Consider the following 14,036-nt stretch of genomic DNA (forward strand, 5'->3'; position numbering starts at 1 on the left):
ATTAACTCATTTGAACAGACATTATTGCTAGCAATTTTGAACACAAATAATGTTTGAGAGCTGGAAAATCTTTCCCCCGTAATTCCCCTAATGCCCAAAACGACGTCGTTTTGGGCATTAGGCTTTTTTTTTCTTTTTTTTCTTCCATTTTCAGTCTGCAGAGGAAGGGGAAGAGGGAGAGAAAGAGAAGAGAGAAAGAGGAGAGGAGAGAAGCAGCTCCGTCGCTGATCGTCTCCTCCTATGCCTCCGTCGCAGCAGCTCCGACGTCGCAGCCCCGCCGCAGCTCGTCGCAGCCTCCGACCGCCGTCACCCTGCCTCCGCCTCCTCCTCCCCCGAATATTATGCCCCCTCCAGTCCCTCCTCCTCCTCCTTTCTTCCTTCTTCCTTCTTCCTTCTTCTTCTTCTTCTTCATTTGTTCTTCTGATCTGCAAAAAAATAAATAATAAAAGAGCAATGACGGCGTCGTTTTTTATTAGGGGGATTCGAGCTACGTAACTTTCGAGCTACGTAGCACTGCTGTTTTGAACACTGATTCAGTGCTAAATTTATCCACACAAGAGTTATTATTAAGCTTTATTTGGCATGATCTAAAAAAGTTAAAAAGTCACTATCATATTTAAGTTATATCATTTTATTTAAATAATATCACCTCTCTAACATATCACTTCAAACTCAACCCATACCCAATTCATATTTCATAAAAAGTAAAAAAGTGCATCATTCCAAACCAATCCTAATGTTTGTTTGGACAAGACAAACTTCGAAGGAAAGAATCCATGATTGCCATTTACGTAGCAAAAAAGTTCTCAATTTTACCCAACATCGCTCCAATTCCTTCTTCTTGACCTTTTCACTTTTACAGTGTCAGTTCAATTAAATAAAAAAAAAAAAAGTTTTCTACACCAATTTATTCAATTCTTGGAGTGCCTTTTCAAGCAACATCGAATTTGAAAAAACCCAGTTGCTGAATTTTCGATTTGTTGAGTTGATCTTCACTTGTGGGCCATGAGAGAACAGGTATTGGATAACGATCCTAGTCAGTTCTTTTGCTCCATTCCTTTTCGATGACCATCTTTTTCATTCGGTTCGTAATCAATAGAGACAAATGCATTTTTCCACATTACGTATATTTTATTTTTTTATCTAATTCTTTATTATTTTCGTCACGTTAATGCTTTATTGGGAATTGGTTTTGTGTAGATTTGCAGTCTTCTTTTTCTTTCTATAAATTTGGGAGCAACCGAAGATCAATCTGGTTCTGGGTTTTGCAGATCTGAGTCTCTCTTTGATTTCAGACTTCAATATTTCAACATTTGTGTAAGTCTCTCCAATATGGGCTTTTTACTCTTTTTATGTGTTTGAATCACTTTGGTAATATGTTTTTCCGACTTCTGATTTGCTTTTTTCTTCTGGGTATTTGATAGAATTGCATTTTGTATATGTAATTCACTGTTTTGAGTTGTAATTCTGGGTGAATTGTGAATATTAATGAAACCTGAAGATGGTGTTAAGTACGGTCTGAGCAGTTAATTTAGAATTTGCGGATTAAAGCCTCTGAGAATATTGATTTGAGCTGAATTTGTTATAAAAATTTAGGCTTTTATGTGTTTGAATAACACTTTGATTTGCCTTTTTTCTTCTGGGTATTTCATATAATTGCATTTCTCTATTTAATTCACTGTTTTAAGTTGTAATTCTGGGTGAACTGTGAATAATAAATGAATCTTAAGTTGGAGTTAAGCACAGTCTGAGCAGTTAATTTAGATTTTGCGGATTAAAGCCCATGAGAAGATTGATTTGATCTGAACTCGTGATAAATTTGATGGTCTCGTCATTGAAACTCTTTCCAAAATTTGTATTCTATGTTTGTCAGGGACTCGGAGCATTGGCTGTTATTTTCTGTATTTGATTTTTTATCTATATTTCGATGTTTTTAAGTTTTTTTTTTTTTTTTTCCTTTTTTAAAGTAAAATGTGGAAAATGAAGATGGTTGTCATTGGACTAGATTTTCAGTTGGTGTTTTAGATTAATGTTGCTTGCAACTTTACTTTGAGAACTCCTATTCTCATTCCAGAATTGATGTGAACTAATCCTTTTTTATGAAATTTGGAAGGAATAAATATTGCCAGGAGATATGTATATTTGTTCATCTTTTGTCTGACTATATAGACTTTAATTCGTTGTACGGACATATTAATGGCCTATTATTTATGGGGAATTTAGACACCATGGAGTCTTTAATTTTACAGGATGCGGGAAAGTGCTTTATTCTTTAACTTCTTATCATGTTTTTGAAGGTCTTTTATAAAATTCAGATTGGTCTAATCTTGAGTGTGTGTGTTTTAAATTTTTTTTTTTTTTAAAAAAAAAGATGCATTGGCATGGATTGAATTTTCTCTTTTGTTTTTCATATTATATTTCAAGAATTGCTACATTTTTTCAGGGCTGGAAGCGCTAATGGAAGACCTATATACGAATGGTGAAGTCTCTAATATCACTACACCTGTGAGTACTAGATAATGTTTGATTTTGCATCAATCATTGTATAGATTGAGGTAGATTTTGATGATTTGAACTGTGGTATCTCTTGACATTAAAAAAATAAAATCGGTGGTATCTTAAATTTTGTGTCTTCAACGTTTTAACTCATGAAAGGTTAGGTATGGGGTAGTCCTTATTAATTAGCACTTCTTGACTTGATTTATAGTAATTTCAGTTTGATTTGGAAGCGTGATTTTCGAAGTCTAAGATAGGCCGTCTTATCAGGTCTGCTATAATGCTTTGAGGAACGAAGGCCTTCTTTGTAATCATCTTGGTTTTTACTCATCAATGGATGACATTTTTTCCCGTCTTTTGACCTTGAGTTCTAATATACGTGACCGATTCATTTGTTTTATTGGTGAGTTCTTCATTTCACTTATTTTAAGTTTTAGATATGATGTCACTTATATGCATCCTTACAATGGGCCCCTATAACCATCCACTGAATTTCCTTTTATAATTGCTGGATATGGCTCAATGTCACTGCAGAGCAACTTCTCTACAGAGACATTAATAGATGCTCTGAAGATTTGAGGGACATATCTTCCGGACAACATTCAAGATCTTCAAGTTGCAGCAATTGTAGATTTCTTTCCAATGGTTGTTCATCTTCTTCACGTCCTTGCAGTGCGGGTACAAGCGTTGGAATCCTTGAAGAAATAGCATCAGATCTCACTAATAGGTTACTTGTAAATTCAAGATTTGAAATTGTAGAAAGCAATATCACTTTTCGAGCCATCCCCTTCATTTTTCAAGGGTATCAATACTCCCTCCTTTTATTCAGCTTTGTTTTGTTACTAAATGATAATCATTCTGCAATGTTTTATATGAATAGAATCAAGATACAGTATTCACTCTTGATCTGGTATGATCTTTACGATGTGCCCATACTCTTTAAGTAGAATGGGGATGTTTGGTGCAGCATGTGGAACTGCTTATAGCCTTTTTTTATGGAGTATATATTTTGAAGATATGTGCCAGAGTGTTTGGTGCACTTTTACTTACATTACATCTTATAAGGTAGCTTAAATAAATTGGAAAAAACTTATTATTGGAAAACCGGGGGGAGAGGTACTTTTAGCTTTTGATTTCAGATTATCAATTTTCAGCTTACTAGAAGTTGCACCAAACAGGAACATTGAGGGATGGATAGATTTCTAAAGCTAATCTGACTTTTTTGTTCTTTGTTCTTTTTTCTTGTTTTTCTAGTTGATGTATTTATCAATTAATCATATCATATTGATCTTGATTATGTGGAACTTGTAATTGCGTGCATGGGTGTGTTGTGCATATGTGGATCCTCCAGTACGTAAACTATGAACATGGTGTAGGGTACATTATTTGGTAATATGAATATAATGGTGTTGCAGCCTTTGATATTTTTCATTATTTCTCTAAGATGCATGTGGGTTGCACAGCATGTGATATATTATATATTCCTATTCTTATGCCCTATTATTTACTTTATCTTACTATCTGTTCATATGCTCGTAGGTTGATGCTCCCATTTTTTGGTTTGAGACTCGCCTGGAGGCTAGCATCAGCCTCTTGGAAAATTTCTTTCTGCTATGTTAGATGCGCTCAAGTTCAAGTTCGCAGGTAAAGGGCATACTTAATGCTCTGTTCAGTTATTAAAGAACAGTCCATATGTGTTGTCTGTCTGATTTAATTGAAGGAGTTGACATCCTCTCAATATCATACATCTTATGAGTACTACGTTTTAAATTTCTGATAAGGTGGTTTGGATTCGATAGAACATTAATTCTCATTCTTGCATCTTCAGTGTCATCTCTCGAGTTAGGAAAACTTTGCACGGTTCTTCTGATGATATTGGCTGGCTGCAACACACGCCCGGAATGGCTCCTGTGGAGGATGGTTCAGATAGATTCCTGGAACTACTAGAACGTGTAAGGTACCAAATTTAGATTGGTTTCATCTTAAGATTCTGTTTTGATTTCTTTTTGATAGGATTGTTCAGATTATTGGATCCCGTTTTCATCACACATCTCAGTTTGTATGGATCATATCTATTTAAATTTTTATTTTTACTTTTTTGCTTCTCAGGAATGGAGAGCACAATCTGCCCAGTTCATTTGTTTATCTTCTGATTCCTGGTGAAATATTTTTGGCCTTCCCTTCTGATTTTGTTTCTCTTTGTCCATTGACATCTGTTGTAGTGATAAAGCAATGAATGATGTGATATGCCAGGACTTTTTAGCAATCATGGTCCCTTATACTTTGTGAGCACTAAGCGGTTTTTTTCAAAGATGGGTCTAGCTTGCCATATTGCAAAAATCCACAGTGAGGTATGTAAATCATTTCCTGTAAATTTTTGTACTAAAAAAGGCTTGGAAACATTAAACTACTTCTTACCTGACAATGATCATTTTGCCGTTGTAATTTTTTTCTTCAAATAATGATTTTTTCTATGGGAGCTTCTATTTTCCCAACGAAAGTAACTCTTTACACCCCGCTTTCTAATTGCACCTCCTTGAAAAATTGAAAATTTTTATTTTATCTCCGTACATCCCCAATAATTCCAACCAAACCCTCATTCGTAACCTACCATCTGCTCTTTGCACCTCTCGAACCTTTCAAAACCCTAACTCTACACCCACCCCAACCACCGTCTCCGACCACCACAGTTACCACCTCCACCCCCGATCACCATCCTGCAGTCCTCTCCCACCCCTGTGACCACCAACATGCAACCCTCTGCCAACCCTAAGACCACCCCCCTGCAGAGAGATATAGTGTTTGAAGGGAAGAAGAAGATGGATTTGGGTAGTGAGCTATGTTACATGGACTTGGTATAGATGTTGGGTGGGTGTGGGTCTTAGAGGATGTGTATCTTAGAGGTCGAACTCATCAAAACTGAAATTAAAGGATATGCGAACTTGGAAAAAAAAAAGGGTTATATTTCTATATTTAATCTATTATGTTAGACAAAATAATGTTATATGTAACATATAGGCCTTGTTTGGCAAAGCTTTTTTTTTTGCTGGCAAAGATTTTTTTTTTTTGCTTTTTGGGTTAAAATCCACAAAAAGTCAAAAATAGGCTAAAATAGTGAATAAGACAAAATGTCACATCAAACCCATAATCATTTCACTTTTTCTCTCACAAACATCACATCTAACTACAAAAAAATCCAACCATCTTAAATATTTTAGTCTACTAAAATAGTCAACTTCCCAAACGAGGCCATAGTGTCAAAAAAGCATTTTTCTAATTTTATAGCAATTATACAACAACATATAAATATAATGATAGTGTTAAGTACAAATATATAAGAAGTGTGCAATGGAAAGTATTGGACACATAACCCATACCCTTGTCTAATGTTGAGTGTCCAACCTCAGTATTTTATTTATTGTTAAGAGTCCATATGTAACATAGGTAGTGAGCAGCAGTGGTGGTGGCTAATGGAGATGATGGGGAGAAGAGGGTGGGTGGAAGGAGATATTAGGGTTTTGAATTTTTATCGTTTGAGTAGTTTTTGATACTTTTAGATAGGGATAAAATTGCAATTAAAAAAAATGAAAAATGAGGGGTGTATAGAGTTGTTTTTGTGGTGTAAATAGAAGTACGCTTTTCGTATTTGTTTTTCTTATTCTGTCTGTCATGTAAACTATACAATTGTCATTTTTTGTTTTTTGAATGTTAGTACTTTTTGTGAAGGCATCTGTGGAGCACAATGCGTGGGAACTGAAGCAATACGTCGAGGAGCTCTACTGGGGGTCTGGCAAACGCGTGATGCTGCTAGGGCATAGCAAGGGTGGAGTTGATGCTGCTGCTGCATTGTCAATATATTGGGGTGATTTAAAGGACAAAGTTGCTGGCTTGGCATTAGTTCAGAGCCCATATGGTGGCACACCATTAGCTTCGGATATTCTTCGTGAAGGTCAAATTGCTGACAAAGAAACCCGGAGGATCATGGAGCTTTTAATATGCAAGCTAATTAAGGTAGTCCGCTCTTCTACTTAAAGAGCTTTTAATATGCAAGCTAAACAACTCGTTAGACACTTATCCAAATGTGTTCTATTATTTTAAAATTTTTTGTTTTTAGACGCCAACATCCTTTGGACATTTGGAGGATCACATGTCTATCGCTTAGATACATATGAAATTCTTGGGAAGTTTGTTAAAAGTTGATTTTTTGGCTTTTTTTTAAAAAACGTATAAAAAAGTAGAAAGGTGATGTGATCCAAAATAAGTTAAAAGACAAAAATTGACATTTAGCCAAGTTTCCAAAACAGCCCTAAGTATAAGCTGGAACAAACTAACTTACGATATAATGATAAAAGAAAAATAATATAGATTTACAAAAATTGGTGTTATGCTGTGACACCCCAAAATATTTAATTAATACCACAACCAATCACGATTATTAATAAAAAAAATAATAATAATCTATAATAGTAAAATAAAAGAATTAATTGTGATTGTATGCGATAAAGTAAAATTTAATAGTAATAATAAGAATAATAATAATGGAAGTAATAAAATAAATAAGCTATACGTGTTATGTAAATTAATTTGTCATTGTGGTTATCAAATATGTGATGAGGAAATTTATTTAGGACTAAGTTAATCACTAATTAATGTGAAAAGATTAACATGTATAAATATAATTAAACGAATCAAATACCACATAAATATTTATAGTTAAATATAATTATGGTTGTATGTGATGATATATTATTAAATAAATAAATAATAATAAATAAATAAATATATAAATCTAATTTGGCATTGGGTTATCAAATATGAGATTAATTAGAGATTATTATTTGAGGCTAAATTAAAAGATACAAAACTATAATGCTAGTTGGGCTAAATTAGAGTTAAAGATTGTAAATAAATAGTAATATTAATAAGCCCATATGAGATAAGGCCAATCAGTTTTCGTTATTAATTAATAGATTATAATCTTAGATTATAATCTTTCAGGAGAGATAGTTAATTGCCACCTGTATCATCTAGCTTTAGGAAGCATGAATCACCATATGTAGGCATCATAGGAGAGTGAAATAAAGAGAGACCGAAATGAGGAAGAGCAGTTTCGAAAAGATAGGAACAATAGAAAGGAAATAGTAAAACTCAATCTTAAGGTGAGTTATATTATACCTTGAGTTAGCATAATATATTTTATGTATGTTTTGACTTACCATAATTTATTTTATACAAGTTATATTTTATAAGTTATATTAATTCAAGTTATGTTTTAGAAATATTTTAGTTACGTGGATTAATTTCTAAACTCTATTTGTTTAAATGAAACCCATTGATTTGTTTAAATTTTAAAGAATATTTGACTATAACTTTATAAACAATTAGGTTTTGTAAGTACCACCACGGGAGTCCCACGCCTTGGGATAGTTAAATAACCATTGGTCTCTGTTTGGCCACTTTGTGATTTTCTGTTTGTCATGGATCTATTGACTTCTGTTCTGATTGTCACTTCTGTGACCTTTGTTTTGTTCTGTTCTGTACCGTGGTTATAGTTAACTATTTACATAATTTCTATATTTCAGTTTCTGCTACTTAAATGATTTGTTTACCAAATTGAGTTATGTAAATGTTTTGGCTTAACTAACTATCCATAGTTATTTTGTATTCCCTATACTCTTGGCATAATATTTCTTACTCTGTTGTGTGCTTATAGCTGTTACCCTTTCAGGTGACAAGATGTAGGGGAAACCCATAACCTCACGAAATGGAACCCACATGTGAATTGATGTTGAACCACTTTTTTTTATCTTTCTTCCTTTTCTTTTCTTTTTTTTTATATTTTTGCACCCTTTTGTCCTACTCAGGGCCAGTCACTGAATAATAAAATAATAAAAGCCCTATAAATATATTTTCTCTTATTAAAATAATAAAATGAAGTAATTTCCTGTTTAATTATTTTTGTTTCCGCTTGCGCAGTTTAATTTGCTACGAATAGAATAAGTTAGTAAGTTGTGATTCCAACCGTAAGCCCCTGGGGTTGGGTCGTGACATATGCTGTATATTTTTATTATCTTTGAATGATGTATTTTTATATAACATATAATAAATATATAAAACTATTTGTTTGGTGGTTTTGTTTAGATTTGGCTACAACATTAGGTATGTAATTTGTGTAGGTATAACTCCCATATATTGAGGAATTACTTTTATTTGATCTGTTGTCGATATAGTAAGCTGTTTGACTCATTAACCTATATCCGTATTTGTTTTTCAATCTTCAAAGGAAAAAGTTCCCGGTGTTCCTTATATGCTCTTCCTTGTATGTTACCCAATTAGTTACATTACGCTCTGTGAACATATTTCAGAAATTGCTTTGTTTTGAGGTTCTGTTTGCATTAGTTTTTTTAATTTCCTGTTCTTTCTGAATTTCTTGCTTTCCCTATCTGTTCTGTTTTGCATCTCTGCCTCTTATGTTGGTAACTATCATTTTAGCAAATATAAACAATTTCATTTCGCCTTAAAAGAGTTACCACATCACGACATTACAAAATAAACTGTGCGCACCTTTTTTTCAATTCTTTCTCATTGTTCATGTTCTCATGAAGATTAAAAATATATATATATAATTGAATTGGTAGGGTGACATACGGGCGTTGGAGGATCTGACATATGAGAAGCGAAAGGAGTTCATATCAAAGCACAAGCTCCCTGACGACATCCCTCTCGTTTCCTTCCAGTCTGAAGCGAGCGTGGGGCCCGGAGTCCTTGCCACAATGTCCCACATAGCACACGCCGAACTCCCATGGCTTCCTCTTCCCAACTTTAGCGGTGGGGAGTCCAACGAAGCCCAAGCGGGTCGCACGGTCCCCGTTGTGATTCCAGTTTCTGCCGTGATGGCTGTGTGCGCACTCCACCTAAAACTAAGGTACGGGGAGAAGAGTGATGGATTGGTGACGAGTCGCGATGCTGAAGTTCCAGGATCGGTGGTAGTGAGACCAGACCGAAAGCTTGATCATGCTTGGATGGTTTACTCTTCATGGAGGAAGGATCCAAATGAGGTTGATTGTTGTGAAATGTGTGAGGCTTTGCTTAGTCTGCTTGTGGAGATTGGCAAGGCAAAAGCAGGAAAGGGTGATTGTAGTAGTGGTTTCTAACTATTAAGTAACTCCATTGAGAGAGCTTTGTGTTGAAGCTTTACATGCTTATATTTTGATCTGTTTTGCCAACAATTTTACCTCATGAAATGAATCAGCAACAAAAAATATTGCTTGGTGTTTTGCAAATTTTGCTATGCACCTTTTGCAAATTGCTCGCTCTTCATTTGGATTTTGGATGACCCCAAAAAAAGTGTTGAACACTTGCTCTTCTTTTTGGCACAAAAAAGAAAAGAAAAGAAAAGGAAAGAAAAGAAAAAATTTGAACGACACACCATTATGGGCACAAATTCTCTACTTTTAAAATTCATGTCTAGCTGTTCTCAATGGCAAAAAAATGCTGCTAGGGTTTGCAAATTTGATATGCACTTTTTGCAAATGTATAATCATAGTGTGTCGAATTATTGCATTTTCTACTACTGTGTTTGGATATTAAAATTATTGAATAGAGTGCAAAAAGAAAAGGAAAATATATATATATACAGTATAAGTTTTTACTTCTTTTTTTTCCCTTATTTTCTTACATTACACAAATACAAGATCGAAGAGTCTACTTGATTTTCAAGTAAATCCTAAATGGCCAAGTGTAAAGATGTAGGAGAATGAATATGTGAAATATAAACTCCACTTATTATACTAGATTATATTATGTATATATGTTGAGTAATTCTCCGCCCTGGCGGAACTCGTCTTCGTCTTCTTTGAGGTCATTAACTGTTTTGCTGACTCTATTATTGTCACTAATTATCACTATTTTCGTTGTCTTCTCCACCACCACCACCACCACCACCATTTTTGCCAATTCCATTATATGTTTTCATTGGGTATGGCAAAATTGATTCAAAATTCCACATTTTCTATCTCCAACACTTCATTGAGAGTTGTTTAGATGTCCAATTTACATTTGCCTATCCACAGTTTCAACTCTAAGAGATTACATATTACATACATACATTTTGAATACAGAATTAGCTTGCATATAGATGTAGTTTTGGAGATTTGACACGATTTTTGCTTAGAATTTTTTGAACTCCATATAATTTCTTTTTACCATTTTATTTATATATTTATTTTTCTAAGAGCCAGTGGTATGTAAAATATGTTAAGCATATGCTATCATTGTGATTTTTATGGTTGGGTAAAATAAGCAAAAATCCCAAGCATGTTCAAATTTTGTTATCTAAATGCCAATATATGCCTTGGTATTTATTTTTGTGAAGTGTAAAGTTTCACACGTTTTGGACACAAAGTGTGAAATTTTAGTACTCAAAAATGTGAAACACATTTTATGGGCTAAAAAAGTGCTAAATTCACATTTTCATACCTTCAACCACCACTCTTTCAAGTGATTAAAACTCATAAATTACTCAATTTTAAAGTGATAAAGACAAGTTTAGCTAGAAACTTGAAACTCAAAAATTTACAAATTCAAATAACAGGTTTACCACTACTTAAAACTAAAAAACTACACAATTTTGAAAGTTTAAAATTTCAGTGAAAGTGAGAAAACTCAAGCTAAATAACTTTTGAAGGTGAAATTTACAAAAGTGTGAAATTTTTTCCTTTTTATTTTTTCATTTTACATCATTTCTATATTCTTTTTTTTTTTTTTTTCATTATAAGTGATTTTGATATTCAATTGTGATCTTATTTGATAGATCTTATCAAGTAGGTTCTAAACAAATTGTTTTGTCTTTTAAAAATAGGTAATTGGACAAATAAGATCACTTTCGGCTCATTACAAACTTGTTCGAGATAAGTTTAAACAAGTTACTACTCAACTCGATAAGCATGCTACAAAAATAAAGCTACTTGATCTCAACTTATGTTGGGCTCGTTAAAAGCTTATTCGAAATTAACTCCAAACTTGAATATAATTTAAACCTTAGTAAGTTATCAAACTAAATTTGAACAACCTATTGCTCAACTCGATCTGGCTCTTTTTAGTCCTAACTATTGGCTATTGCAGTTTTTTCATTAACATCATCATAAAGATAAAAAAAAAAAAAAAAAAAGTATAGGTATAATCGTCTCTCACTCAACTATAAATATATAAAAATTAAATTAATGAATCACAAATACAAAATATCAAAATAATTTTTTTTTTGGGTAATTAAAATAACAAAATACTCCTACTTTAAAATTTGAGTTCACAATGTCCATAATTGATTACAAGTTTCAACCTCGTGAGGTATCACTGTCCATTCATGGAGCAAAGAGAAGTGAGCACCTTTCGTGGATGCATGTAATGGGCCTTGAACGGCCCTGTTTTAAAGGACAATAAGTGGGCCCAAACGCAGATCTATCAATTCGGCCCCACTACAGAAACAGCTAATCCCATCCAATAAAATTGAGCCATATTGCATTCGTATACGATGATGTGCTACGGTCTACGCACGTACCATAGATCTTCAATCATAGAATACTTTCTACCGTATGATTTTATTTAAGTGGGGCACAATGAAATTAAGATTTTAGCAGAAGGATCGGATCATAGGACAAATGGACAGATCATAGGACGCCTAAATGTTCGTGCATAATTGTTATGATGGTACTGCGAAGCCCACTCGATTAGTGAAAAGCCCAACTAATAGCTCTGTGGTTCTGTTTAAATTCATTTAAGTTTAGGTAGGCCCAAAAGGGTCCCACAGCCCATTAACTTATGCCCTTTAATATCCCTATCATGAAAATAACCACCCAACTATATAATTATTAAACAGTGGGCCAGAATTTTTATTTTTATTTTTATTTTTATAATCACACCAAAGACTTCTCCAAAATATTAACTTACCCTCTTCAATTATAAAAATATATCACTTTCTCGCTTTTATATCATCTTCAACCTGGTTTATTTGTACACTTTTTATAAGGAAATCAATAGGAATTGGGGTGGCTGTTGTGCGGGGGTGCACAGCAGCCACTGCTGTGCAGCTAATTGGGCTCTTTTCGGAGCCTATTTTGATAATCCGAACCGTTCATATTTTAGAATATATCAAGTAGAACATACCTGTAAAAAATCAAGTTAATCGGATATCGTTTACCCATTCATCCACTCACATTTATATTCATTTTTATACTTTAAATTACAATTGTTATTTATTTTTGTAGATACAATTGTGAGTGGATGAATGGGTAAACGATATCCGATTAACTTAATTTTTACAGGTATGTTCTACTTGATGTATTCTAAAATGTGAACAGTTCGGATTATCAAAATGGGCCCCGAAAAGAGCCCAATTGGCTGCACAACAGTGACTGCTGTGCACCCCACACAGCAACCACCCCAATTCCAAATCAATATGTATAAATTTATAAATGAATGAAAAGATAAAGCGATATTCGTTAATAGTTGAAGAGTTTAAGTGTAATTAACTCTAAAACAAGAACAAAAATGAGTCATTTATAATTTTAATACTGTGTTTGGTTGGAGGATTTAGGAAGGGATTTGGAAAGGGAAAGGGAAAAGGTGTGTAAAACTATGTGAAATATAAGCATTTTTATTCACGTTTCACCTATCTTTTCCATTTTCCTTTTCAAATTTCTCCTCAAATCTTCCAACCAAACACAACATAAATGTTACATGTTGGACTGTACACCTTCTAATCGATTTCAATTAGGTCTAGTCATGTTTTTGATGAGCGAAATCTTTCAAACACCCCTAATACCCCATCCTCCCAAACCCACTCAAATACCTATACGTTTTCCAGGGCTTGAATCCCAAACCTCCCATATGAAAATGTCAGGGGCAATGCAACTAGGCCATTGGCTTCAATTAGGTCTAGCCAACTCCTATTAGGAATTTAAACAGAAAGACATGTGTAAGCAAAATATGATTTTAATTGATCATGTAAAGCTCACTCTCATCCAACATGAAATCCATATGTAATTAAGGTTTAGATCCGTCCAAATTCTCTAGGGCGTTGAATTAATGCATATGACTAATTACTTTACACAGTCAACTCTAGGGTGAAATTCTATAAATTCAAGTTTAATTGATTGTTGTGATGATATATTTTGCCTAGGAGAGCTTACTGTGTTAATTTTTTTTCAAGTCATATAAGTATCTCACTCCATAATCAAAATAAATCATGTTATTATTTTAAATCAAGAGATGACATATATTTAGTGTGAAATTTGCTGCCATGAGAGGGCTCCAAATTCACTGAGATGCCACTAAATTATGGGTACTAATGCATGAAATGTATGTTAATAAAGATTTGTTTGAGATGTGGTTTGGTTTTTTGGCTTTTTGACTATTTGATTATTTTAACTTGAGTATAAGTTTTTTGACTTTTGTGAGAAAAAAAATAAAATGATTATCAATTGGATGTGACATTTTGTCTTATTTAACTAAAATAATTAATAAATCCTATATAATTATTTTAG

At 33.5% G+C, this 14,036-nt stretch overlaps 1 protein-coding gene across 17 annotated transcripts; it reads left to right on the top strand.

Moving 5' to 3' along the window:
- Window positions 1-833: 833 nt before the first annotated feature.
- Window positions 834-9,802, top strand: LOC114322745 (uncharacterized). 17 transcript variants are annotated; one of them, XM_082870406.1, is made up of 11 exons: window positions 834-1,017; window positions 1,272-1,317; window positions 2,444-2,505; window positions 2,767-2,899; window positions 3,031-3,298; window positions 4,036-4,140; window positions 4,325-4,453; window positions 4,606-4,655; window positions 4,750-4,847; window positions 6,223-6,507; window positions 9,135-9,802. In XM_082870406.1, exons 3-11 carry the CDS (start codon window positions 2,458-2,460, stop codon window positions 9,648-9,650), a joined length of 1,632 nt encoding a protein of 543 aa, XP_082726532.1. In that variant the 5' UTR covers window positions 834-1,017; window positions 1,272-1,317; window positions 2,444-2,457; the 3' UTR covers window positions 9,651-9,802. The 17 variants fall into 17 exon arrangements, with proteins under 17 accessions (XP_082726532.1, XP_082726529.1, XP_082726535.1 ...); XM_082870403.1 differs by having other exon boundaries at window positions 867-1,017; window positions 1,201-1,317; XM_082870409.1 differs by having other exon boundaries at window positions 872-1,017; window positions 1,201-1,317; window positions 2,708-2,899.
- Window positions 9,803-14,036: the final 4,234 nt, after the last annotated feature.

Source organism: Camellia sinensis, chromosome 5 (genome assembly GCF_055761805.1).
Source record: "Camellia sinensis isolate YWXY chromosome 5, ASM5576180v1, whole genome shotgun sequence".
In the NCBI taxonomy this organism is placed as follows: Eukaryota; Viridiplantae; Streptophyta; class Magnoliopsida; order Ericales; family Theaceae; genus Camellia; species Camellia sinensis.